Source organism: Staurois parvus, unplaced genomic scaffold (genome assembly GCF_062004578.1).
Source record: "Staurois parvus isolate SC_StPar_1 unplaced genomic scaffold, SC_StPar_1.0 ptg000900l, whole genome shotgun sequence".
Classification (NCBI taxonomy): Eukaryota; Metazoa; Chordata; class Amphibia; order Anura; family Ranidae; genus Staurois; species Staurois parvus.
In genome coordinates this window covers 332,345-359,663 of record NW_028318696.1, presented here as the reverse complement: position 1 = coordinate 359,663, position 27,319 = coordinate 332,345, and the positions used below count along the sequence as shown (strand labels likewise).

Sequence of the window (27,319 nt, the reverse complement as noted above, 5' to 3'; positions counted from 1 at the left end):
TATTTGGGCCCAAGTAGTTTACTACCCCCTGTTTTGGCGGTTTTCCTACGCACACTTATTTACTTGGTTCTATACAAATTATAAATGTAATAAGTGATTATAACCCTTTGTCTATACCTGAATTTAGCCAATAGTGTAAATATTAAAAGATAACCACTGTGCAAAAAATAAAGATCTAATTTATTTACACAGCAAGGAAGCTTTCTATTAATCAAATACAACAAAAATATAATACAGAATGTTACCAAAACAAAGACTACAAAAAAGAAATAGTTACAAGAAAAAGACAGAGCAATGGTGATATATTACAGCCATCCTGATGTTCTGAGGTCTGTGCTGTGGAAGGCACATGGCACAAAAAGGGAAGGGCTCTTTTGTTTTTGTTGTTTTATACACTTTCCAAAAGACCATCCCTAAACCCACCCACCCAAGTAAATCACACCTCAAATGGGTGGGCTTCAGAGCAATGATCAGTTTAAATAAAAGAAAGAACAGGAAATTCAAGTTGCCTTCCATCCCTCTCAGCTCCATTGAGTCTTTTGTAGTGTAATCCCCCAACAGTCAAACTAACCTTCATGAAGATGTAGGCCCAAAATTGCCATTACACCCCTGCCTGCTGAATAGAAAATTGTTTTTCATTAGTGGAAGTCACTGTAGCCTGTAGATGGCAGTGTGCCTCCGTTTAGTACTATAATTGTCTGATACATTTATAGTATTTAAAAAAATTTACATACATTGTTTAGTTGGGCAAAATAGTAATAGTCAAGTTAACCTATGTATCCCGCATTGCTAAATTTGGCCTAAGCATTAAGGCTCCAGTGACCCCTGGGCCAGAAAGGGTTGAAAGCTTTAAAATAAAAACTTCTCTCACATTCACTAATTATTTTAAAAAGTAATTTTAAAAAACTTACAAGGTAATTCACAAAAGTTGTTATTCTATGTTGCCCACTGTGTGCTGGGACTGCTTTTCACTGGAAAATCGTGTCTAAAGTTCGCTGAATAGTTAACTGTGACATTCAGTCTAATAATTGGAGAACATGATTCTGTGAAATCCCATACTCTGACAAGATAAATCATTATGTTGTTGGAAAAACAGTAACAATCCAGGCTAGAGTGTTATCTGTGGCTGAATAAATTGGACATTTTTATGCATTATTGGGCCCCAAAAAATATTCTAAGCAGTATATGGTAGATTAAAGCCTATGACAAGGCAAAATTAAAAAAATGAACTGTTGGACCTTAACACCAAAACCTGCCTTTGCACTATTGTAACCCTCCTCTCTCTGAAATGCAAAATGCTGATTTTTTTTTATTACCTTGTCAGTTTTGTATTCATGCTCCAGCACTCCACCTCCCTCCATTCTCACGTCATCTTGCATTTGGTGGTTCCTGGGACATGCACATCACATATCCCAGGAGACAGTGGCTTCCACACACTGTGGCAGGGGGGTTGGACCTGACGGTGTGTCATCAGGGGCCAGCTGCAAGAACTCCAAAGAAACAGCCAGCTCCTGATGACATCAGAAAGGAAGGTGGTGGTGCAGGACCCGTTGTCAGCAGAGAGGTGGATCACAGCGGCAACACTGGATTTGCTGTGTGAGTATATTTATTGAAGTTAGATTGTAAGCTCCAAGGAGCAGGGCCCTCCTGGTACCAGGGGCATCTCATGGGGCCCCCTACTGACCCCGGGCCCTCGGGCAGCGCCTGAGTTTCCAAATGGTCAGTCCGCCCCTGGGTGTGATCCACTGCTCTACACCTCACACCAGGTCCAACAGCACCAAGGGACCAACACTTTCTGTGTTTTCTCAAAGAGCGTTCCTCGTTTGTATCTTGGACTACAGAATTATTAGCTTTTATGCTGTAGAGATCAGAGAGTGAGAGAAGTTGAGTAGTTTAGCAAAGGACAATGGTCAGGGCTGACACCATGCACATCACAAAAATGCTGTGTATTGTAAACCCACAACAGAACTTCTTTTCAATCCTGACATACATTTTCCGTTGGGTTATCTTCAATTATTATTATTATTATACAGGATTTATATAGCGCCAACAGTTTGCTCAGCGCTTTACAATATAACGGGAGACAATACAGCAACAATACAGTTCAATACAAGAGGAGTTAGGAGGGCCAGGGGCAGACTGACCATTTGGAAACTCGGGCCTGAGGGCCCGGGGTCAGTAGGGGGCCCCATGAGATGCCCCTGGTACCTTTTTCATAGGCTTTTTTGAGTTTGGGCAAGGACACAGGGGCCCCATGATCCCCTATTGCCCGGGGGCCCCATGAGTTGTCAGTCCACCCCTGATCACAACACAACACTGGATTTGCTGGGTGCTTGCATATATTAATTGGAGATAACCCACTGAAAAGATATGTCAGATTTGAAGAGGAAAAAAAAGCACAGGGGTTATGTTCCTCTTTAGGTTCTTCTTCGTCCTTTTTATGTCTTGTTGTGGGCTGACAATTCACAGCATTTTTGTCAATTGAGTGTCAGCCCTGGCCATTTTCTTTGGCTAAACTGCTGAACCGCTGTCACTCCGATCTCTACAGCATAAAAGCTAATAATTCTGTAGTCCAAGATAAGAACTAGGAGGGCTGCTTGAGATAACAGGAAGTGTGAAAAGGACACTGGACAGACCAACAGTGGTTTTCACTTTCTAAAGAGTACAAATAAGAGAAGATCATTGTTTGGGTTTCCATACACTTTAGCTCTCACCTGTTTGTGTGCATGTATAGTTTATTGGGAGTTGATTTTGCTGATAAATACTTTGACGAATGGCGGGGTCAACCTATGAAAGTTAACAAACTCTCTCATACATCAACCATCTCTATTATTGCAGTCACAGGTCTCTATAAGTGTGGAGGACTATGAAGACACAAGGGAGACTCGTTGGGGAGACACAATCCAAAGCCGAGGCCCACACCGCAACTCCACCTCTAGCGATCAGTCTGATCACCCATTACTGCGCCGGAAGAGTATGCAATGGGCTAGAAGGCTAAGTCGCAAAGGAGCAAAGCAGCCTGGGAAATCAGCTTCTGAAAGGATCAGCCAGCAGAGAATGAGCCTCTACAGACGGTCAGAACGCCAGGAGCTCAATGCATTGGTGAAGACCAGGATGAAGCATCTGGGTCTCTCCACAGCAGAGTACAGTAAGAGATATATATTATCTATGTAGCTCTACCTCTTAGGAGTCATTGAAGATTTGGGGTCTCCCTATAGTCCTGCACAGCCATGCAACATACATTTCCTTCAGACCTTGCACACAGGAGACAGTAAACAGTCCTTGAGCTTGTTTTTTTTTTATTTTATTGAGGGGTATTGAACTTGGATGAGGTAGAGGGATGCCCAGGGTAACTATAAACTGAGGACAAACTCCTTAATAACTATGTACAAGTTTTTTTTTGTTTTTTTTTTTAAGTCCGCAAACGTGCAAACTACAACGAAAAACCCGTAAGTGAACACAAAAAAAGTGCAAGTGCGAACACCACACGAAAAAGTGCACTTAGGGGTGTGTTTGTCCTACCCCCGAAGGGGTTGGACCGTTACCCTGATCCCCCGGGGCACGAAGCTCCTGACAGGGACAAGGTTCCCATTTGGTCCTCCTGGCCAAAAGGCCTGGTGGACCACCGTTCCTTATGCCCAGCCGAAGCCGGACATCCAGTACTAGGTCAGGGGGTTCTCCCGAAGAGAAAACCCCCTAGGGATCAGGGGAGGAAGGAACCAAAAGGCCACACATCCTCCCCCTAGACTTCAGGGTAGGCCCGAGGACCCACACCCTCCATCCGTGAAAAACACACACATAAGTAAAGCAAAAAGTGACAAAACGTGGGAGGTGAATAAATTAAATAAATAGAAAATAAAAAAGTGGTACCGTGCCGAATTGTGCACAGACCAGGCCCTGAGGCCCGTAGCAAAAATTGCCCTGGACTTAGCCAAAAGACCTGGTCCTTAGGGCGCTGTGCAAAAAGAGGTGAAAAACAGTGGCCATGTGTCATCTTCACACCGTGGGGTCCCACACCCAAGTGTTACTAGTGACACCCCTGAGAGGGTCTTCCTCAGGGGGCACTGAGTTTGCGGACTTTTTGCGTCCCCAGCCCCTGGCCAGACCAAGGTAGATCCGTCCGAATCAAAAGGTACTGGGTCTTTCCAGCTTTCCCAGAGGAATTACTTTGTACTAACTATGTACAAGTCCATTAGACAAAAAAATCTTTTTCTTTGAGAGCTATCCAGCCTCTCCCGATGTGCCACCGAAGAACCCCAGATGAAATCTCCTCTTCACCCAGCTGCCTGAGGGAATCCCTGTGCAATGGGACCCAGAATCTGCCACTTTAGAATCAGCAGTCCCAGATGGGGGTTAGTCAGGCTTCCCACCAGAATGCCCCCTCCCCTTATCTGGCCCAGGGTGTGTGGGATTAATTACTCAGTCCTCTCCTGCAAGCTTGTGGGTTGGTGGCTGCCTTCAGACCTTAGTGCCCGTTTACATATATGCTGATTGGATGCAGTTTGCATCCAATCCGCATAACATTGCTTCCTATGGTGCCTGTTATGTCCGGTGCACTGGCAGTGCAGATTCTGTGCACATTCAGTGTGGTTTTAAAAAGAGTCAGGTCCAATTTCTGAGCAGTGCGGTCCGGTTCAGGTGCGGATTACAGGCTATTGATTTCTATAGGAACCATTTCTAAACCACATATGTGTGAACATAAGATCCTGAATTGATCTTGTCCTGAACCTGATGTAAACCTGCCGTGAACCTGTGAACAACTACTGTATCGACTAGCAGTGAAACCTGAGCTTCAATCTGCACCGCACATGTGTGAATCAGCTCCTACACTGGGCTGGCTCCTTCCCTGCTTCCTAGGTTGTCCTCTCTCAGGGCACAATGAAGCTGAGAGATACTCCCTTCCAGCTCCTCTACCTGCAATTAAGCCCTTCTCTTGGACCCCCTACCTGGCTCCACACTTAATCCTGCTCACTCCATCTTCCACCTCCAGGCTCAGTCATTCTTCAGGGCTGTCCAAGCCTCCTGCACAGGGATTGGTCAGGATCCCTTAAGAGTGAAGACCAGCTCCTCCTCACCCCCACCCACTGAGTTCTAGAGACTTCTCCAAGTCTCTAGAGCCGATCTGCATAGCCTCTCAGCTTTGATCCAAGTTTGACCACCTGACTATTTCTCCCTGGCTGCTACTCGGCCTTCTAACTAAAAAAATAATCATCTAGCTCCCTCTAGCTAACTAGAAGGGTGCTACATCCTCCTATCCCTCTTGTATCCCTCCTATCCCTCTTGTATTCCCCTCCCTCTTAGATTGTAAGCTCCAAGGAGCAGGGCCCTCCTATCCCTCTTGTATTGAACTGTATTGTTGCTGTATTGTCTCCCGTTATATTGTAAAGCGCTGAGCAAACTGTTGGCGCTATATAAATCCTGTATAATAATAATAATTAACCATAGAAACTGGCACTGGATACAAACAAGTGGGAGCTGTGTGACATGGGAGTCTGATGCCCCCATGCCAAGGTTAAGTTGACTATATACGTTTCCATCAGATATTATAAGTTCTATACAGTCTCATTTAGAATTGATCAAAATTGTCTTCGGTAACAGCCTTCCTAAACCACTGATTCTCAAATGCCAGGCTGCAGCCTGCTGCCAGGCCACTGCCTCCACGACATTTATTTATTTATTTATTTATTTCAGGTACTTATATAGAGCCATCAATTTACGCAGCGCTTTACATATATATATTGTACATTCACATCAGTCCCTAACCCTGAAGGGGTGTACAATCTAAGGTCCCTAACTTACATTCTGTCTTTTCCAACAGCTACTACTGTAACACAACATATGGCAAAGACAAGCACAATAGTTGTAATAGCAGTCTGCGGTCACTAGATTGTGCTCCATATTCCAATGCTCACAAAATGATATAAGCACACTGTATGGAAATTTTCAATTGACCAATTTCATTTTCCAGCAATTAAGTTTTATCTTTTAGATTAATATATTAGTCTAGCAAAATGCACAAAACTAACAAAACAGACCTTCTTTGAATATTTATTACACTTATCAAACGGCACACACTCTCAACCACAGGCTGGTACACCAGGTATATAAATTAAATATACTGATCAAATTGAATGAATGATTTTGATCATTAAAGTTTTTGTGCTGATATACTGTACTATTATAAGTTTTTTTAAAATTATTATTATAACTTTTTTATTTGTATTATAACTTTTTTTTTTTTTTTTTTTAATGGTTGAACTGGATAGACTTTTGTCTTTTTTTCAGCCAGACTAACTATGTAACTGTATATATTAGGTCACCTGCTCAGTGAATATTAACACATTTGTGGAATTTAAAATAAACAGGCATACATAGAGGTCTACTTATAAAACGTTTTTTGCACGAATGTCAGAAGCATTTGCGTAAACTGAAAGAAATGTCTCCGTAATTTTTGTAAGAGATTATTTCCTGTACCATCTGCTTTATCTAATGGCCAAATGTGATATAATATTCTCATTGAGGTGTTTCCAGAAACAATACCAAATTTTGGATACTGGGTGACACTAAAGAAACAGACATTAATCTCTTACACAAATTACAGTGACATTTCGATCAGCTTGCACGAATGCCTCTGACAATTACACAACAAATATTTTATAACTAGACCCCTTAGTAAATAGCTGTGGAAATAAAGGGGTTCATATCATGGGTTCATGCTCCCAAATGGGGCCGTACAGGCTGTGCACCTGTTGATGCGAACAGGTAATTGTGACTACATACGAACAGCCATGGACATTGTCAGCCTATCATTGATTTGTAGAGTCTGCTAATTGGAAACACCAGGCTGTACCCTCTGCCGAAATATGTTGATCTGGGTGGTGTACAGCCCTAGTAAGCCATGTGCATGAACCCTAAATTTAGAAGATGCTATCCTAGGGCTGTATGTACTGGTATACATTAAATTATACCAAATGAAAGCTGACTACTTTAGGGGGACAATATTCATTAATTTAGAACTTACGGTACATACAGTATATTGTGTGTGTGTGTGTGTGTCTATATATACAGTATCTCCCAGAAGTGAGTACACCCCTCACATTTTTGTAAATATTTTATTCGATCTTTTCATGTGACAACACTGAAGAAATGACACTTTGCTACAATGTGACGTAGTCAGTGTACAGCTTGTATAACATGTAAATTTGCTGTCCCCTCAAAATAACTCAACACACAGCCATTAATGTCTAAACCACTGGCAACAAAAGTGAGTCCACCCCTAAGTGAAAATATCCAAATTGGGCCCAATTAGCCATTTTCCTTTCCTGGTGTCATGTGACTCATTAGTGTTACAAGGTCTCAGATGTGAATGGGGAGCAGGTGGGTTAAATTTGGTGTTATCATTCTCAATGAAAATGTCCATATTGGGCCCAAAGTGTCAATATTTTGTGTGGCCACCATTATTTTCCAGCACTGCCTTAACCCTCTTGGGTATGGAGTTCACCAGAGCTTCACAGGTTGCCACTGGAGTCCTTTTCCACTCCTCCATGATGACATCACAGAGCTGGTGGATGTTAGAGATCTTGCGCTCCTCCACCTTCCGTTTGAGGATGCCCCACAGATGCTCAGTAGGGTTTAGGTCTGGAGACATGCTTGGCCAGTCCATCACCCTTACCCTCAGCTTCTATAACAAGGCAGTGGTCATCTTGGAGGTATGTTTGGGGTCATTATACTGCCCTGTGGCCCAGTCTCCAAAGAGAGGGGATCATGCTCTGCTTCAGTATGTCACAGTACATGTTGGCATTCATGGTTCCCGCAATGAACTGTAGCTCCCCAGTGCCGGCAGCACTCATGCAGCCCCAGACCATGACACTCCCACCACCATGCTTGACTGTAGGCAAGACACACTTGTCTTTGTACTCCTCACCTGGTTGCCGCCACACACGCCTGACACCATCTGAACCAAATCAGTTGATCTTGGTGTCATCAGACCACAGGACATGGTTCCAGTAGTCCATGTCCTTAGTCTGCTTGTCTTCAGCAAACTGTTTGCAGGCTTTCTTGTGCATCATCTTTAGAAGAGGCTTCCTTCTGGGACCAGTCATGCAGACCAATTTGATGCAGTGTGTGGCGTATGGTCTGAGCACTGACTGGCTGACCCCCTTCCCATTCAACCTCTGCAGCAATGCTGGCAGCACTCATACATCTATTTCCCAAAGACAACATCTTGATATGACGCGGAGCACATGCCCTCAACTGCTTTGGTCGACCATGGCGAGGCCTGTTCTGAGTGGAACCTGTCTTGTTAAACCGCTGTATGGTCTTGGCCACTGTGCTGCAGCTCAGTTTCAGGGTCTTGGCAATCTTCTTATAGCCTAGGCCATCTTTATGTAGAGCAACAATTCTTTTTTTCAGATCCTCAGAGAGTTCTTTGCCATGAGGTGCCATGTTGAACTTCCAGTGACCAGTATGAGAGAGTGAGAGCGATAACACCAAATTTAACACACCTGCTCCCCATTCACACCTGAGACCTTGTAACGCTAATGAGTCACATGACACTGGAGAAGGAAAATGGCTAATTGGGCCCAATTTGGACATTTTCACTTAGGGGTGGACTCACTTTTGTTGCCAGCGGTTTAGACATTAATGGCTGTGTGTTGAGTTATTTTGAGGGGACAGCAAATTTACATGTTATACAAGCTGTACACTGACTACGTCACATTGTACCTAAGTGTCATTTCTTCAGTGTTGTCACATGAAAAGATAGAATAAAATACTTACAAAAAAATGTGAGGGGGGGACTCACTTCATGGGGGATACTGTATATATATATTTATTTATTTTAACTTGTGTTTCTTTTTTTCTTGTAGTGGACATAATGGATACAGATAATTCACTATCTTATATTCTTATAAATCCTCCTCCGGATACCAAGCTGGAACTTAATGATGTTGTGTAAGTGTCAGAATCTTTTCTTGGTTCTTCACTGTGCAGTTCATTTTTATGCTTTAGCTCAGTATAGCATTGGGTGACACCGTACAGGTCCTGCTTCAGAGCTACTGAGGTTTGGGATCATGTGCTTAGCCATTCAGTAGAAGGACTGCACCATACAGTAAATGCTGGCCAACCATGCAGCTCACAGTTAATGCAGCATGAAACAAACAGTTCAGTGATTGTTGGTGTGTACTAAGCCATTCAGCTCTATACACTTCCCATACACTGGCTTCCGGTAGGCAGTGCCCTGGGCACGTGGCACTTCTTAGCGATCATTAGCTTTTCTTCTTCCAGCCACTTGAAGAATAATAGGAAACACCTAAGTTGCATTGTCGATATTCCATGGGATAGACAAAGACAAATATGACCAGTTTCTGATAGCTTGCAACGTACTTTCTAGCACTTCGTATAGGGTTGCATCTATACCGTTTATAACTGCTGAGTACAAGTACCAATACTTTTGCTCAAGTACTCACTGATCCCAAATACTGATACCATTGCAGTGCGATTTGAACCCATACAACATTAATAGGTTCAAATTGCACTGCAAAGAATCACATGTGATTTGAACAGGAATGTGGTGCGATTCCTATCTGAATCACATGCAGTTTCCCACACCACTCCTGTGTGAACCCAGGCTTGTCATAGTGCGGTGGGGGAAACTGCACAAGATTCAGACAGGAATCGCACTGCATTCCTGTTCAAATTGCATATGATTCTTTGCAGTGCGGTCTGAACCTATTCAGTTTGCATAGGTTCAAATTGCACTACAATGGTATCGGTTTCAGGTACCAGAGTATTTGCACGAATACGAGTACTCATGCAAATGCTTAGTATTGGCACAAATATCAATATTGGCATCGGTGCAACCTTAATTTCATGTTTTTTTTGTGCCTCTGGTGGCCATCTAGTAGATGTCTAGAGCATCCTTTTTCAGCCAGGGTGCCCAGGCACCCTGGGGTGCCTTGATGTTTCTTCAGGGGTGCCTTGGAAAAATGTCTAAAAATTGCCCATAAACATGTATACAAGCCAGCGGGTGGAACAAGCCTGCCTTTTAGTTACACAAAGCCACAGGTTTTCATTGTGCACCATTACGACCTTCTAGCCGCTGGCATTTTGACAACCAATGACATCATTGGTTGATAAGGTTGATGTCGGCTGCCTGCAGAGCATCCTTGTTTGACCCTCCCCTGCCCCTCTCCATCAGTGCTGGGGTCACATTAGTTCAGTGATGGAGAAAAGAAACATTGGAATACTAGTCGGCACAAGTGTGCAAAGGTAAATGCTTTGGAAAAATAAATCACCTCTAACATTGGGTGTCCTACCTATGTGGTGTTGCTGCATTATAGAAAACTATTAGAATTTTTTTTACATTTTAGAATGGGGTGCCTCAAGACTGTCCATAATTTTAGAGGGTGCCTTGAAATTGTCCATAATTTTAAAGGGTGCCTTGACTGAAAAACAGTTGAGAAACACTGATCTAGAGATTTTTTGTGTCCATATCATCCTGATGTGTAACATAGTGTAAAAGCCTTTACCAACCTCCCAACATCACAAATTGGTGGTAAATTTATGGTTCAGTGTTTCATTACCTACCTAAACTTCCATTCAGACTTCAGATGCTGGATAACCCTGCTGTAAGCAAATACAATTATTTCATCGTTTCAGGTAATAAAGTGCCAGAGAACTTCTATCTACTTGTGGCTGGGTCATCCAGCATTTGAGGTCCGAGTTGATCATCTCAATAGAAAGTTTAAACCAGAAACATTGCTGAACTACATAAATGAAAATATTTGCCATTGCCTTACCTAAACCCAACAACTCAAGCCACCAGCTCACCCTGTCTCATGGCCAATGGTTCCTAGTTTCCACCTGTATTTGCTATTATCAGAGGTATTCACTGATGATTCTCTTTGATGATTCTCTAATCACTTTAAATATTAGCTGAAGGCAACCAATGAAGTGACATGTCTTTGGTTCTATATTGGCAGCACCTGTAGGTGGTGGACTGAATGTTGTGCAATCTTGGAGATAGGAAAGCTAGGCTGGTTTCCTTAGGCACACTCTCTACTCAAACTATTGTAAAAGACAAAATCTACATGGAAAGAAAAATCTATATTAGACATGTACAGTCCGTTTAGTTCCATTAGTCTGTTATTCAGAGATTCGGATGTATCCGAATTTCCGAGTTACAATAGTAATGAATTTAAAAAAATATGAAATAACAAAAATAAAATTTGAATCCAGAATAATGAATTATCCGAATTCAAATTGAATTTGAAACAAATTAGGAAACAAAATTGAATTTGAAAATGAATTAGAAATGTAAACACATTGCTGATTTCTTTCAAAGACTGTGTGTATTAGAATATAGCCATCTTCTAAAATTTGAATTTTAAAAACAATAGACTAAAATAGAATAGAAAATAAAGGATTAGAATAGAAAAAATAGAATAGAAAAAAATGGAATAGAAAAGAAAAAAGGATAGAATAGAAAATAGAGAGAATAGTCATCTTGCAATAATTGAATTATAAAAAGAATAGAATAAAACAGAATAGAATACAAAGTAAAATAATAGAATAGATTATAAAATAATAGAATGTAAAGAATATAGCCATCTTCCAAAATTTTAATAGAATTGACCCAGTTATTCTTCACAATGAATTCCTGTTGGTTCGATATTTTCCATTCTAACGCAATTTGAATGCTTCTGATTCACTGAAAATTTTTGAATCTGGTTGAAAGCAAACTAAACTAAACTAAACTAATTTCCTTGAGAATGCAATGAAACAAAATTAGTAACTTGTCAAATCGAAACAAAATTATTTTTTTTATTCTGTACATGTCTATTCTATATATATGTAAAGAGGATTTGTCACTTTTCCCAGTCTAGGCAAAGTTACCAGCTCTTTTGACAGGCTACCCTTTTCCTCCCATTAAAACAAACTTTTCCAACTCTCCAACACCACTTCATTTATCTGGAACACAACATGGGTATCACTGGGGGAGAACAGGGGGGTGATGACTTGTCAAGAGAACCTGTCACTTTTACTGAATAAGCAAAATGGCAGCCTTGCTTTAACCACTTGCCGTCCGCCTGCTGTTTATAAACGGCAGGGCGGTGGCAGTCCAGGGGCGGGTTGCCGTTCAGAAACGGCACCCGCCTTTTCTAGCTGTGCGTGCTCCCTGGGAGCGCGCAGCACCGCGATCTGGTGCCCGCTGTGTCCTCCGGACACAGTGAAACACCGATCGTCGGACAGGACCTCTGTACGAGGTCCCGATCATGTGATCACTGATTGGCCAATCAGTGATCACATGCAAAGTAGTAAGCAAGATGTCACTAGTGACATCATGGCTTACTACGTGTGAAATCTGTGAATGATCACGGAGGTCACATGGTACAAGGCTATTCACAACAGCCTTGTACCATGTGACAAGCTGTGACCAATCACAGCTCACTCAGTACTTCTCAATGACTGCAAGAATGCAGACAGAGAGAAAGAGAAATTATTGCTTTTACATCTTATATGGGTGTAAAAGAAATCAGTGTAAAAAAAAATAAAATCTTCATCACCCCCCACAAGTAGTACAGTGTCACCATGGTGACACTGTACTGCTAGGGTGACAGTATGTAAAAACAAAAATAAAAAAATAATATAAAAAAAAAATAAAAATGTAAAAATGTTTTTTTTTTTACTAAAAAAATAACGGAATACATTTTGGCCAAGATTTATGATGAAATATTTATTTATTTGCAAAATTTTATTTAAAAAAACACTTTTTTCAAAAATTTTGGACTTTTTCATTTACATAGCAAAAAAAATAAAAATCCCAGCGGTGAATAAATACCACCAAAATAAAGCTTTATCTGTCTCAAAAAAATGGTATAAAAATTCATATGGGTACAGTATTGCATGACCGCGCAATTGTCATTCAAAGTGTGATAGCGCTGAAAGCTGAAAATTGCCCTGGACAGGAAGGGGGTAAAAGTGTCCGGACTGGAAGTGGTTAAATGCATATGCAGTACAAGCAACTGAACACATCTTACAGCTTCTGCTTGCAGTGAGAGGACATCAAGGGGTTTAAATATTTCCACATCAAGCCTTTTCCTCTTCCAGATTGCCTATTGCCTTTTTGAATCTTTTTCTTTTTTTTGTCATCTCTCAGCTTTCAGGTCGCATTTTCCCATTCCAACATTCTGTCTTCTGCGTGATGTTATGTTGTTTCTTAGTATCTTCATGAGCTCTTTAAAAAACTCAATGTCATCTTGGCTTGGAATGTCTTTCATATCTTCGACTTTATTGTCTGCTTGTCTTTGCTTCCTTTTTTTCCTTTTGACAATTTTCTTTTTTCTTGTCTCCTCGAGCTTCATCTTGTTGTCTCATATGTTATACTTTGATGCTATTGTAGCCCTCACCCCCCGAAAAGCCACTGACTTGTATTAGGCCCCTTCTGCCCTGCAGCTGAGATGGCCCACCCTTACCTGGACCCAAGAACACTGACACACCTGTAATACATTTTTAAAAAGCTTTTGTTTAAAGACAAAGCCCTAAAATGGAATGAGTTACTTAGACAATAATGTTCTATAAATATCACAGAAATGCAGTTACCTTGTTATATATAGTGCAGCAATACGAATAGCTTTTGTAACAGCAATACAGCCTACCTACTGCAGAGATGCCTTACCTACACACTAGCCAGTGGGACAATGTAGGGAGTCTGCCGGCCATTGGGCCATGCTTTGGAGTGCTCAATTAGATATACAAGATGGTGACCAGAGGCTTCTCACCACAAATGGCTCTGGTTCTGAGTGGTCCCTCAGTGGCTAGCAAAAGAGTCCTCCCTCCCAGGCCAGCTCTCTGCAGCTGTAGCAGGTGTTGGCAGCTAAAACACATTGGGGTAGATTTACTAAAACTGGTGCACTCAGAATCTGGTGCAGCTGTGTATGGTAGCCAATCAGCTTCTAACTTCAACTTGTTCAATTTAGCTTTGGCAATAAAACCTGGAAGCTGATTGGTTTCTATGCAGAATTGCACCTAATTTTGCACTCTCCAGTTTAGGTAAATAAACCCAATTGTCTCTCTGAATACGTGGAATAAAAGCCACTGGAACCTACTTTGGAACTACTACTGGAAACTATTTGGAACAAGATCAATTCAACCGGGGACCCAGGCAGCTGACAAGTAGAGGGAAGAAGACTGTAGACAGGAGGGGGTGATCCCTGAAACCGATCCCTCTCTATGCAGCACAGGAGGCTTCTTCTCCTCTCCCTCACACCACCTTTCAGCTGCTGCAGGGAGAGCCACATGGGGATCAGTTCCTGTAATTGCCCCCCTGCAGCACCAATCACCCTCCATGTCCATGATCCAACTCCTCCCTCTTCCCGCAGCTCTGATTCCCTTGTTTGCCGCCCCACCTTGCAGCACTTCCGACTTCTTCTCCTGTCCCTCCCACCAGCTGTCTGCTGTTGCGGGCACACAGGGGAATTGTTTCAGGATGGAGAGTGATGGCAGAGGTAAACATGTTTGGCCCCTTCCTTTCCTGAGTGAACACAGTGAGTGATCAGTACATTTTTGGTCAGCCGTCATCCACATCAACATGTATTTCCTGGACTAAGATGCCAGATCAGATATAACACAATCATGTAAATCCTGGTGCCTGTGTAATTCTTGGTTTTCTCACGCATATTTGACACCAATCAGCACCTGCAGCAGCTTCATTGTGCTATGCTACAAAGTTACAATGTTGTAGTGTGATCACTGGAGAAGAGGAGACCATGAAAATAGTTCCTCCTGCCTGCAACTAACGGAAGACATCATCTCAGCCTAGGCAGGATCACTGTTTGTTTACTGTGACATCTCAGGAATGTATTAATGCAGACTTTTGCAAATTTGCACTTTAAAGTTACAGCATCCAGCTAGACTGAATCTGAAGATCCCAGTGTGCCTGCACCAAATACACCAAACCAGAAAATGCAAACGAATGTATTATAATGGGGAAAAAAAGTGCACTAAATGTAACTATTTAATCACAGTTTAGAGTCAAGGATCGCACATTGAAGAGGTGTCCTCATGTGGCACTGTGGCTTCTTGTCATGAAAATTCAGTAGTTAGTTTAATTGCCCTGGCTAGCTGGATTGAGCACTGGAGAATTTTTGAAATGTTAAATACATTGCTGACCCACGTGCGCCAATGGATAATCTGAACCTTGAAGAATTAGGCTGATCACTAATTGATCCACCAGCAAATTGATCTTCTTGGTCATATTTTCATCACACCAATCATATTTTAACCTGCCTTTTGAATGTGATTGGACTTCAGGAAGTACACTCCCAATCATCCTGTGAGGTGATTTTTGAATTCTGTTTGTAGTAGGTTACAAAAAATTTAGATGAGGGTAAACCCATATTAGTGTGATTTCTGGCTTTAGCTTAGATGCATTGTTTGCAGAATAGCAATAATGACTGATTGGATTCATCTGTTGGCTGGGATGGCTGTTTAATATTATACCACATATTATTTTCACAGTTACCTGATCCGTCCTGATCCTCTGACCCTCGCTCCCGGCAATGCCAGAAAGGCGAGCGTCACGCGTACTGAGGTCCCGGTTTATGATACCAAGGATAGCACTCATCTATGAACCATCATCAGGGTGATGATGAGAAGAGTATAGCAAGAAGAAGATGTGAGGAAGCAAAGCCTCCTGTGAGCCAAGGATTCCGTGTCCATCTTGATTCCATCGCTACCTCCCAACCAAATACGGGAAACCTATGTACACGGCTTCTTGCTACATATATTCCATGGCTTGCTTTAGCTCCTTCTATTTTGTTCTCTAACTTCTCCTGTGTTGTCAGCTCTTTGATGAAGACTATCAGGAAGGCTATGGTATGGAGCAAGATAAAGGAGGTAGAATTTGACTAGTTCTGTATAATGATTAGCCAATCTCAGACATGCCAAGTAATTCTTTCCATTTGCTCAGGTCTAAAGTTGCACTACAGTAGCCATAGAGTATATCATGTCAAACCCATAGGGTATATAATTTTAGGTCCTACTGAAACAGATTTTACAATTCAAAGTTTGATTATCAGACCCAAGATGAGAACTGAACAGGTCTTGCCTTTTTTTTAGCCTCAGTAGTGTAAAATCTGTTATATGGGCCCATATATCTTTATCCCAAAGACAAGGCCAAGGTCTAGACATGAATGGCCCAGGTTGCTATGCTGACCTTTGTATAAGTGGTGTTGTGTCACCTTTTTTCTTGATGTGCTAGTGGTAGATTTAGCAGCTGACCTAAAGGTAGTTCTGAATAAGATTCAATCAATTTTGTTTAGTCTTTACTGCTCTGTATAACTCTGCTTACCTTAGGTGGGGATGGAGCACCCATTAGTCAATCAGATCATCAGAGTGCTGGCTGTGAATGCCAAATTATCATAATTGTGAGGGAAGACTTGGATTTCATGTTTTTTTGATAGGTTTGAGAAAGACAATGAAGGCAAGATAGGAAAAAATTACATTTAATAGTATCTTTGCACATAAACATTCTTTAAGCCAACTTGTACAACTTTATGTTCTGTTCCAAAATTACAGCTATCAAAGATTTGGGGTTTACTCATGTGCAATATTCCTCAAATTTATGTTACATATCCACCCTGTTCGATGTTTGAGATACACCCAGCACTTAAAGCCTAGGTGTGTCCTACCATAAAGGAACTGATCCTAAATTGAGCCATTCCTTGTATATATACACATGATATAGTATATGTAATTCATTTTGATGCTGAATACCATAGGATAAATTGTTCCATGTATTGGAGTTTGGTGGTGCAGAAAGATTGTGCATCTCCTCCTTCCCTACTTAACGATATACCTATATTTTTACACTTCTGCAATAAGAAAGTTCATTATATTTTGATAGAATTTGCAATATGGGGATGGTAGTCCATGTTGGAAGTGATTAAGGGATGCGTTACAGCATCTGCTAGGGGTAGCGGTTGCGTATAGAGTTGTTATGGAGGTTTACTTTGAATACAGCCAGATATCATAACTACATGTACACATATTTTCTCCTTATATTTTTTCAGGTAATATGATGCACTGTTAATGATGTTGTACAAGTGAAGGAAAGGAAAAACGGTTTTGTCTACAGAGGGAAAGAAAGGGGGGGGGGGGTTAGTGAGTCAATAATGGGAGAGAGATGGAGAATTGTAGAAAAGAAAGCTTGAACAAGAGAAGAAAGAAGAGATAAAAGAAAAAGGTCCTTTCTCTACTCTCTTCTCTTCTTACCTTCCTTCCCTTTACCTTCTTCCATCCTTCCTTTTTTTGCTTCCCTAACTTTATTTCTTTATCCCTTCCTTTCTTCCCTCCATCCTTTCCAATATTTCTTCTTAAATAATTGTACAGCACAGGACACAGGATTTTTAGACTTTAACCATTGGTTATATGCAGCAACCTTCAGGTGACTGTACACTGGCAAAAAAGAAGCAGCAGCGACAAGCTTATCTCTTTTACATGGAGAAGATGTGGGTCTGTCCTGTAATGTTGATTCAGGCACTGGATCCTGTGTGGGCGCTCACCTTGGCCCATTATACATTGTGTTGAGTTAGGTGCAATACAGGTCCAGAGCTGTGGTTTGTTGGCAACAGTGCCCTGCCCCTGAAGACCCCTTTAGGGGTATGACCATTGTGGACAGCGAAGACCGGATTGGGCTGACCCGCACCATCTTGCCCAAAGTTAGAAGATAGTTGCCATGGTAGGTTACACAGCTTGTGCTCGTGCTCCTACATCTTCATCTGCAGCAGAGTGTAGGCTGCAATACTTTAAATGGGTTGTTGCAGTCATGGAGTAGGAGCACAAGCCAATTAAATTTGATGCCATTTTTTCCCCAACCATCTTTTGCAAGTCTGTCACCCATCTGCTATTGTCTCAATTGCAGTGGTTTCACTGTGCATGGGTGCACTATTTTTTTGCTCTTGGTCGGCACCTGGCTCCTGTAGTATATGACACAGCGATCTTCAGACACCTTCCTGTGTTCAGCAGCCTGTAATGCCTGGCACATAAAGCTTTATCCTTCCCACTTCCCAGCAGTGAAGGTTGTTAGTACCCCTTGGGGGATATTTTGCACATCACATAGCAAATGGCAAGTGCAGGGGCAAGGGGTCAAATGGATGCACTAACTAAGATTTAACTCCTGGCTCCAGAGACGTGGTGAAAGTCTCTCTCTACAAGACCATAGTGCCTTCTGTTTGGACAGCCCCAATATGAATCCCTGCCTTCCTCCGCTCACACTTCCTCATGCTTCCTTCTACCTTTCAAGAGAGGAGTTTTCTGTCACCATGTTTGATTTTTTGGGCAGAGTCTCAGTCCTGTTGGAGGATGTACATCGTAGAGGTCGCAATAAGCCCCTTCAGTCTCTCCTCCAGAGTCACTTTCGCTTATGCAGTTGACAAGTTGCCTGAGGAGGAGGTAGATGACGAAGATCCACCTTCTTCTGAGGAATTGGATTATTATAAAATGCCTTTTGCTGAGATTTCATCCAAGCATGAGGATTTAATTGTTGTTGTTATTGACGCTCTTGTTTAGCTTTAGAGCAGCTTGAGTATGCACGCCTTAAAAATTTCATCATCAGTTCCCTAAAATTGCCCAGATCTGCTAAGATCTTCCCAGTCCTCTTGCTCCTAGAGCCTGTCTTGTACAGTGACTTGCCTCACCCTTTGTTCTTCCTAAACGTTTTCCATAGCTATAACCTTTTGAGCAGGGTTTTCTGCAGAAATAGACAGCCTTTGTGGTGGACACAGCCATTTCATGTCTTAATAAAACACTATCCTGGATTATCCTGTGTTCAGGGACCCAGTGGATAAGAGGTTGGAAGCCCCCTTAAAGCACTATTTTTATTAGTGGGTCTCACCATGCAACCATGCCTCCATGACAGTCTCCCATTCCTTAACTATCTAGACTAAATAAATGGCCAAAGACTCTTGATCCATCTTAAAGAGAAGTTCTGGCCCCCCATCCCTCCCAAAAAAAATTAAAAGTCAGCAGGTACAAATACTGTAGCTGCTGACTTTTAATATAAGGGCCCTTACCTGTCCAGGGATCCAGCGGTGTCCTCACCCCTAGCCGATTCTTAAATCGGCTGCCGGGTGCTGGTGCCGCCAAGCCTTGTGGCTTCACAACCAGTTTCCTACTGTGCATGTGCGAAGCATGCTGTACTTTGTGAATGTGCCCCTATCCTCTGGGACCTGTTGAGTTTCCTAGAGGGCTGCATGGGGGGCGAACTTCCGGTCAACACCAGGCACCCCCCCCAAAAGGTGCCAAATTTGGCTGCGGGGGGGGGGGGGGGGCGGTAGGAGGCAGATAAACAGGGCTTCCACTTTTGGGTGAAACTCCGCTTTAATGGATCCCTCCATTGACTACCACTGGGAGTTTTCACCTGTGCCCTTATTGTATTGCGTACATGGCTTTGCATATACTTTACATCAGATTTCCAGGATGAGCCTCATCTGCATACATATGCAGAAGGATTCTTTGGCTTAAATGCTGGTCAGCTGAACTCCCATGCAGGAAATACCTCAAGCAGCTGCCCTTCGATGGGGAATGCCTGTTTGGTCCTTCTTTGGAAAAGTACATCAAGGCAATCACAGAATGTAAGAGAACACTCCTCCCCAAAAAATAAACTTGCATTCCTGCAGGTAAACCTTCTACTCCTGAGACTAAGAAAAGATCCTTTCTTCTCTCTCAGGCCTCTAGTTCAAATTTTAAACACACTTTCATTAGAGGACATGGACCTCTAAGCCAGCCAAGTCTGACCCCAAGCCCTCTTGTCAGTAATGAGATGCTCCCACTTATCAGATTGGGGGACATCTATTGGCGTTTTTGGCCTTCTGGTTCCAAGAAATCTCTGATGCTTGAATCCAGTGTCATTTCCTGATGCTACAAACTGGATTTTTGGACTCCCTGATTCATGGCTCTCAAGTTTACCCCATTCCCAGCAAGGATGGATGTATCTTCTTGCTGCTGTTAAACAACCCCTCTCTCAAGGGTCAGTCCCAGCCAAGGAACACTTTCAGGGTTTCTACTTGAACTTTTTCCAAGGTAAAGTGTTTAGCCCATTCTGGATCTGAGAAGTCTCAGCCTGTTTTTGCAGGTTCGAAAAGTTTGCATGAAATTAGCCAGGTTGTTCATTGCCTCTCTCATTTCCAGGGAAATGTTTGGCCTCCAGGATACTTGCTTGTACATTCCCATATTTCCTCCTCACCAATGCTATCTGAATTTTGCTGTGGGTGCTCAACATTACCCATTTGTCACTGTCCTTTTTGACCTGTCCATGACTCTATGTTGAATCCACTGAGAATGGATCCATCTCCTGCTAAAGGGCCAGTACTCCCTAAGACTATCAACCAGCATCTAGTGAACCATGCAAATTTGGCTGGATCCTCGTTGCTGGAACCGACTCACTGATTAGAGTATATGGTCCTGACAGTGGATAAGGCCCTGTGCAGGGTCTTCCTGCCCTGGAACAAATGCCTGTCCCCCAGCTCATTTCCCAGGCCTTTCAGTCCCAGGGCTGGCTCTGTATTCATGTGTGCATGAGGGTCTTGTGCCTGATGGTAGCTTCCTTGCAATGCAATAACTCCAGTTTCACTCCAGACCATTACAACTCAACATTCTGGCAGTGTGGGACAAATAAACCTGGTTCTTGGTCTGCCCATGCATCTTACATCCAAGGCCAGACTCTCCCTGGCATGGTGGATTTCAAACTTGGTGCTTTAGTCAGGGAAACCCTTTCCCTTAAAACTGTGATAGTTCTCATGGTGCATGTCATCCTTTTGGGCTGGTGAGTAACCCTGGATGTCCTTTTAAGTGCAGTGGCCTTAGTCACTGGAAGAAGCCCAACTTCCAATCAACATTCTGGAGCTCCTGGTATTTCAGTTGTCCCTTCAACACTGGACCTGTCAACTGCAAAGCTTCCCAACAAGAAACCAGGTGTACAATGGCAACCATAAAGAAGGCACCAAAAGTCATGCAGCTCAAAAGAAAGTGACCTTGATCCTAATTTCAGCAGAACTGCACATTCCAGTCCTGTCTGCTGTACACATACCAGGTGTTAAAATTTCTGAAGCGCCAGGATCCACGGTAATGGGCTATTCACCTGTGCTCTTCAACTCTCTATTGCACATAACTTGCTAAGAGAACATGGTTCCAATCCTCCTGCCACCGGTGGGGGTACGGTGGACATTGATCTTCTGGGGTCCAGATTCAACAACAAAATCAACAGGTTTGTCATCACGTTCAGACTTTGCAGTGAAATGTGTGGTTTTTAGACATACTCAGACTCCTGGCAGACTGTATCTGGGCCCTTCTGAACCTCCTTTTCCAAGGGTCCTCTATCTTGCTTCTCAGTCACTGGTTTTAATGGCATGTCTGTTGATGCCCAGGCCCCAAGTCATCCCTGACCTCTTGAAGGCTAGAAAGTAAACTTCCATAAAGTGTACCATCACACCTAGAAAGCATTTTTTACATGGTGCGAGACCAGACAATTTCATGCAAGGAAATACTCCAAATACTGTCCTTCCTCCAGTCTGGTCTTGATCAGCTTCTGGCCTTGAGTGTCATCAGTGGGCAAAACATGATCTTCTCCGTTCTGTTTCAGAAACTACTGGCCTCTCACTCCTTTGTTAAGGTCTTTTTGCAGGGTTTACTTCCTCTGTACATTCCCTTGTAACTCCATGGGACCTTAACCTGCTTATTTGTGCCCTTCAGAGGCCAACCTTTGAACCTATTAGGAATATTCCTTTTCTGACCTCACTGGCAAAGTGACCTTTCTTATTGCTATCACCTCTACATAAAGGACCTCAGACTTAGTGGCTATATTCTGTAAATAGCATTTTCAATTCTTACACAAGTACAAGGTTGTCCTAAGGCCTAAAACATATTTTCTCCCTAAGATGGCTGTGGCCTTCCAGTTTAACCAGGATATTGTCCTCCACTCCTTATATCCTGCTCCAAAACATCTCAAGATTTCTCTCCAGTGTCTTGATGTAGTACTTGCTGTGAAAGTCTACCTCTCAGTTACGATCTCTTTTTAGCAAGCTGACTCCTTTTTGTTCCTTCGCAAAGATTCCTGCAGGGGCCTCCATGCTTCTCACTCATTGCTAGGTGGATTAGAAAGTCATCATTCAATACTATAATCTAAAGCAGGGGTCTCCAAACTTTCTAAACAAAGGCCCAGTTTATTGTCTTTCAGACTTTAGGGGTCAAGATTGTGGCCAGTGGGAGTGAAATGCCCCAGCATCAGTGGGAGTTAACAATGTCAAAGGCTTGGTGATCAGTGAGATTAAAAGAAATACATAGCAACTGTGGTCAATGAAAGGAGGAATAGTGCTTGATCATTGGTGTTACTGAGAAGAATAGTGTTCCATCATTGGCATTATTGAGGGGAATAATGCCCCATTGTTTATATAACTGGAAGGAGTTGTGCCCCATCATTGGTATCAGTGAAAGGAATAGTGCCCCATCATTGGTGTCAGTGGGAAGAATAGCGCCCATCATTGGTTTCAGTGGAAGGAAGTGCTCCATCAATGGTTTCAGTGGGAGGAATGGTACCTCATTGTTTGTGTCAGTGGGGGAGGTATAAAGCCTATAACTGGAAGAAACAGTGCCCTAAGGGCCAGATAAAGGCAAGCAAAGGGCTGCATGTGGCCCGTGGGCCACAGTTTGGAGACCACCGGTCTAAAGTATAGGGTTTCTCCCTTTCCCAGAAAAAAATGGTCTTTAGTTCAAATGTTTGACAAATTTTATCAGGTTGATGTTCAGGCCTCCTCTGATTCCAGGTTCACTCATAAGGTGCTACCAGCTGCCATGTTACCCTCCCCTCATTTGACCTGCTTTTTTATGTGTGTCCTGTACTATATGACTAAGAAAAAAAGGTTTTTGACTTACCAGTAAAATCTGTTTCTTAGAGCACAGTACAGGACACAGAACTCTCTGTTCTTTTTTATCCTCCCTATTGCTTGCTGCAAAGCTGAGGCTGCCTTGGATTGTGAGAGGTGTTCCTGCAGCTTTATTCTTGCCAGTGTATAATTACCTGAACATAGCTGCATACAACCCATGGCTCCTGTACGGTAATAAAAAAAATGGATTGTACTGGAAAATCAAACATTCTAAATTTCCCTCCCTTCTTCCATGTTTCCCCTTTCTTTTTTCCCTACTTTCCATTCTTTCTTTTCTTTTTTTCTTTCGTCTTCCTTCTTTCCCTTCCTTCCTCTCTTTTTTTTAACTTTCTTCTTTGTGTTCTATGCTTTCTTCCTTTTCTTACATCTTTTCCTTCCTTCTTTCCCTTTCTTTTTTCCTTTTTTCCCTTTTTTTTTCCTTGCCTTCCTTCCTTCTTATCTTCCTTCCTTCCTTCCATCCCTCCCTTCCTTCCACCTCTCCCTTCCACCGATCCCTTCCACCCATCCCTTCCTTCCTTCCTTCCTTCCTTCCTTTCCCGTTTTCCCTTTTTTTTTCCTTGCCTTCCTTCCTTCCTTCTTATCTTCCTTCCTTCCTCCCTTCCTTCCACCTTTCCCTTCCACCCATCCCTTCCTTCCTTCTTATCTTCCTTCCTTCCTTCCATCCCTCCCTTCCTTCCACCCATCCCTTCCTTCTTATCTTCCTTCCTTCCTTCTTTTCTGCTTTCCTTCCTTCCTTCTTTTCTGCATTCCTTCCTTCCTTCTTTTCTGTCTTCCTTCCTTCTTCCATGGCCAAGTCATCCACTTTTCTCCTTCCTCACAGAACACACTGCTAGTGTCTGTTGGTACGGCTTTATATTAAGAAATGTTTGTCTGTCGGTGTTGAGCTGTTCCCGGTTCTAGGTTTGTCTAGTTCGTATGTCCCAGCTGTATCACGAAGTCTAAGTGCCAGTGTTGAATCTACAAGTTGCCATTCTTTTTGTGCCCCGTGTCTGCCAGGTGCCAAGTGCTGTGGGAATGTAAGCTTTAGAGTTACCCCTGTACAGCTCTTAAGGTATCCTGCTGTGTATTCCATGTAGAAACACCAGGTCTGTTGAAATGTAGACAGTGCCAGCGGTGACTGCAGTGCAGGTGTTTCATCAGTCAGAATGTAATGGGATCTGTATCCCAGTCATTAACACTGTGACACATACTGCTAAATAAAGACTGATGAACACAAAAGGCGTTTCTTATTCTTATTTTGTTCTAAAGTTTTTTGTCTTCCTTTAAAGCATGAATACACTTCCAAACAACATAACCCAATCCTTTTTTGTTCCCCTTTTTCTCTCAATGTGTTGAGCTACACTACCCGCATCCTTGCCTTGCAAATGTGCCCATGGCCTCCAAGGTACAATATGCTCCAGAAAATGGCCCCATAGAAAGCTATGGGAATCTACTGTGCAAATGTAGCCATCACCTGTGCTAGAGGGCAAACACCAGCTTGTGTTTCCATGGTATATCCATGGAATGCTATTGCTAATGTCTTTTTTTTTTTGTTTACAAACGTTTTTATTTTGTTTTTATCAAGAAATATACCACAAAATGGCAGTACAACATCAAGTGAGATATTCAAATGGTACAACCATGCTAAGTAAAAAAAGAAAAGAAGAGAAAAGAAATGAAGTACATGAGCGATATAGGTAGAAGGGTATGCAGAACTATATAGCTACCAAGAAAAGGATTCAATCAACCAAAATATGAGTGGACATTAGTCAGATAGTAAATGCCTGTGAGTTCCCCAGATTTCCCATTTTCTGTCAAATAAGTGCATCTTATCCAATAAGGTGTAATGAATTCTCTCCATGAGCATCACTGCATCAACTCTATGCAGAACTGTGGTCAACGGCACCGTGAGGGATTTTCAATGTAGGGCTATAGCCCATAAGGTGGATATACAGATGGTATGGGTTAGCCTCATAATCTGAGTCCGGAGTCCTGGGATATGGGCTCCTAGTAGGCAAGACTGCATAGACAGATGCCACAGCAGAGGCCACATCCAAGATCTTGCGCCATACCAGTGAAAGGCCTGGGCAGTCCCAAAATATATGCACTAAGGTACCAGTAAGGCCGCAGCCCTGGAATCAAAGGTGGGACATCCCTGGAAACATGATATGTAATCTAGATGGGGTATAATACCATCTAGTTAACCCCTTCACGCCGGCGCCTCCCGGCCCTTTAAGGGTTTCAGAAGCCAGGAGGTGGGGCGGGGTTTAGGGTCATGTGACCACCGTGACACCCCATCACAGTGGTCACATGATCGGGAAAGGTTCCGATCCAAAGAGGAGATCGGGACCTTTCCGTAAGTACCGGACATGTGTGCTGGGAGCGCGCAGGGCGCGCGCTCTCAGCACTTATATTCTTTTTTAATAGAATGCAAATGTGCGGCCACTCGGCGTCCAGGTCCAGACGCCGGGAGGCCGGACATTTGCGTTCGGCCAGTGTGAAGAGGTAAATATTTTGAGTGCAGTTTCCCAGATCGAAAGAGATCTAGAGCTCTTACATATATTATCCACCACGGACTCCCAATCCTCATCAGAAAAGGTGGCACCACTATCCTCCTCCCACCTCTGCCTATAAAGGGGGGGGAGATGGGAAGGCAGTAACCACAAATTGGCGATACAAATCCGAAATGAGACCCCTTTTCCCTGGGAGAGTCATGACTAATACGTTCGAAAAGTGAGATTGGGGATGAAGGTATCAGATCAAAATGTGACGAGAAAAAATGTGTAATCTGTCGATAATGATAACATTCCCGAAGCAGGATGTCAAAAAAGTATACAAAGCATCTCAAAAGTGATATAAGATCCTCCTCTTTGATAGTCAGATAACCTGATGAGGTTATCATACCACCAACGGAATGCCTGTGGGGATTAGAATGCTGTGGTAAAGTTCGAGTCAGCAAAAAATGATGAACCTGGGGAGATAGAGGAAACAAGTTTTAATTTAAATTTATATCGGGACCAAAGCATTAACGATTGGGCAACAATGGAATTATAGATCAATAATAAACAGGGGGGCGTTTTTTGCTAATGTCTTTTTAAAAAAGCTAGTTGCCTAGCTGTTATGCTGACCTACTAGATTTGATGCTTTGAGTCTTTGACCAGTATGCTTATCATGAGAGTCAGAGTAAAGCCTGGTACACATGTGCAGAATATCAGCTGGTTCAACAGAAACCGGCCCACATTCGGCCCGTGTGTACAGCAGCTTGACCAAATGTCTGGCTTTCTTAGAATGGGCATGCCAGAAAAACATCTGCCGATCAGCATCCGATCAGAGCTCACAGCCAATGGCTGCGAGCGTTGACTGGTGTGTTCTGGCAGGGGATTGTCTCCCTGTTAGAACACAATAGCTCAGCGGGGAGATCCCTGTACTAACATTGAATAGTTAGTACAGAAACCTCCTCGCAAGCTCCTCAGCAGGCTGAAGGAAAAAATAACTCACTGTGTACCAGGCATAAGATTAGATGTCCTTATCTGCATTACAGCTGCTGTCATGTGTCATTCCAGTAGAACTGTTAATGACAGTATCAGGATTATTATTAATGACAGTATCAGGATTACAGGCGTACCTCGGTTTATGAACGCCTCGGTTAACGTAATTTTTGGGTTTACAATTGGAAACCCATTGAAAATAATGCCTCGTTTTACGAATTTGTTACGCAATATGAACGGATTAATTGGATTTCAATGCATTTACGAATTCATTTTTAATCATGTCCCTGTACAGTATTTATGCCTTTAAAGTACACTTTATAAAGAGTTTTGAACAGATAAAATACTTTTTTTTTTACTTTTTTCTGACCTCCAGAATGGATTAATCGGTTTTCAATGCATTTACAATTTTTTTTTAAATCATGTCCCTGTACAGTACTATGCCTTTAAAGTGCACTTTATAAAGAGTTTTGAACAGATAAAATACTTTTTTTTAACTTTTTTCTGACCTCCAGAACCGATTAATTGGTTTTCAATGCATTTACGAATTAATTTTTAATCATGTCCCTGTACAGTATTTATGCCTTTAAAGTGCACTTTATAAAGCGTTTTGAACAGATAGACTTTTTTTTACTTTTTTCTGACCTCCGGAATAGATTAATTGGTTTTCAATGCATTCCTATGGGAAACCACGTTTTGGTTTACAAATTTTTTGGAACACGAAATGTCCCACAGAACGCATTAAATTCATGGCACACCCCATCTGAAGACGTACAAGTGTACGAAACGCGTCTTGGAGAAGCCTGCAGGCCCTGGCGTCATGCCGCCAGATCACGGAGGTCCGGCGGCCACCATTTTATACCAGCTGGTTAGTGCGCATCTATCTCTGCTGTTGTTTGTGACATAGCATCT

At 42.6% G+C, this 27,319-nt stretch overlaps 1 protein-coding gene across 1 annotated transcript in view; it reads left to right on the top strand.

Annotated features, from left to right (window-relative positions):
- LOC149442223 (potassium channel subfamily T member 2-like) overlaps window positions 1-24,158 on the top strand; it is a 419,624-nt gene extending 395,466 nt beyond the window's left edge. Inside the window, exons 28-30 of the mRNA XM_089656330.1 lie at window positions 2,839-3,148; window positions 8,868-8,952; window positions 15,520-24,158. Coding sequence (XP_089512456.1) covers window positions 2,839-3,148; window positions 8,868-8,952; window positions 15,520-15,631 — 507 coding nt within the window. The 3' untranslated portion in view covers window positions 15,632-24,158. The remainder of the gene's footprint in view (window positions 1-2,838; window positions 3,149-8,867; window positions 8,953-15,519) is intronic.
- The last annotated feature ends 3,161 nt before the right edge of the window (window positions 24,159-27,319 follow it).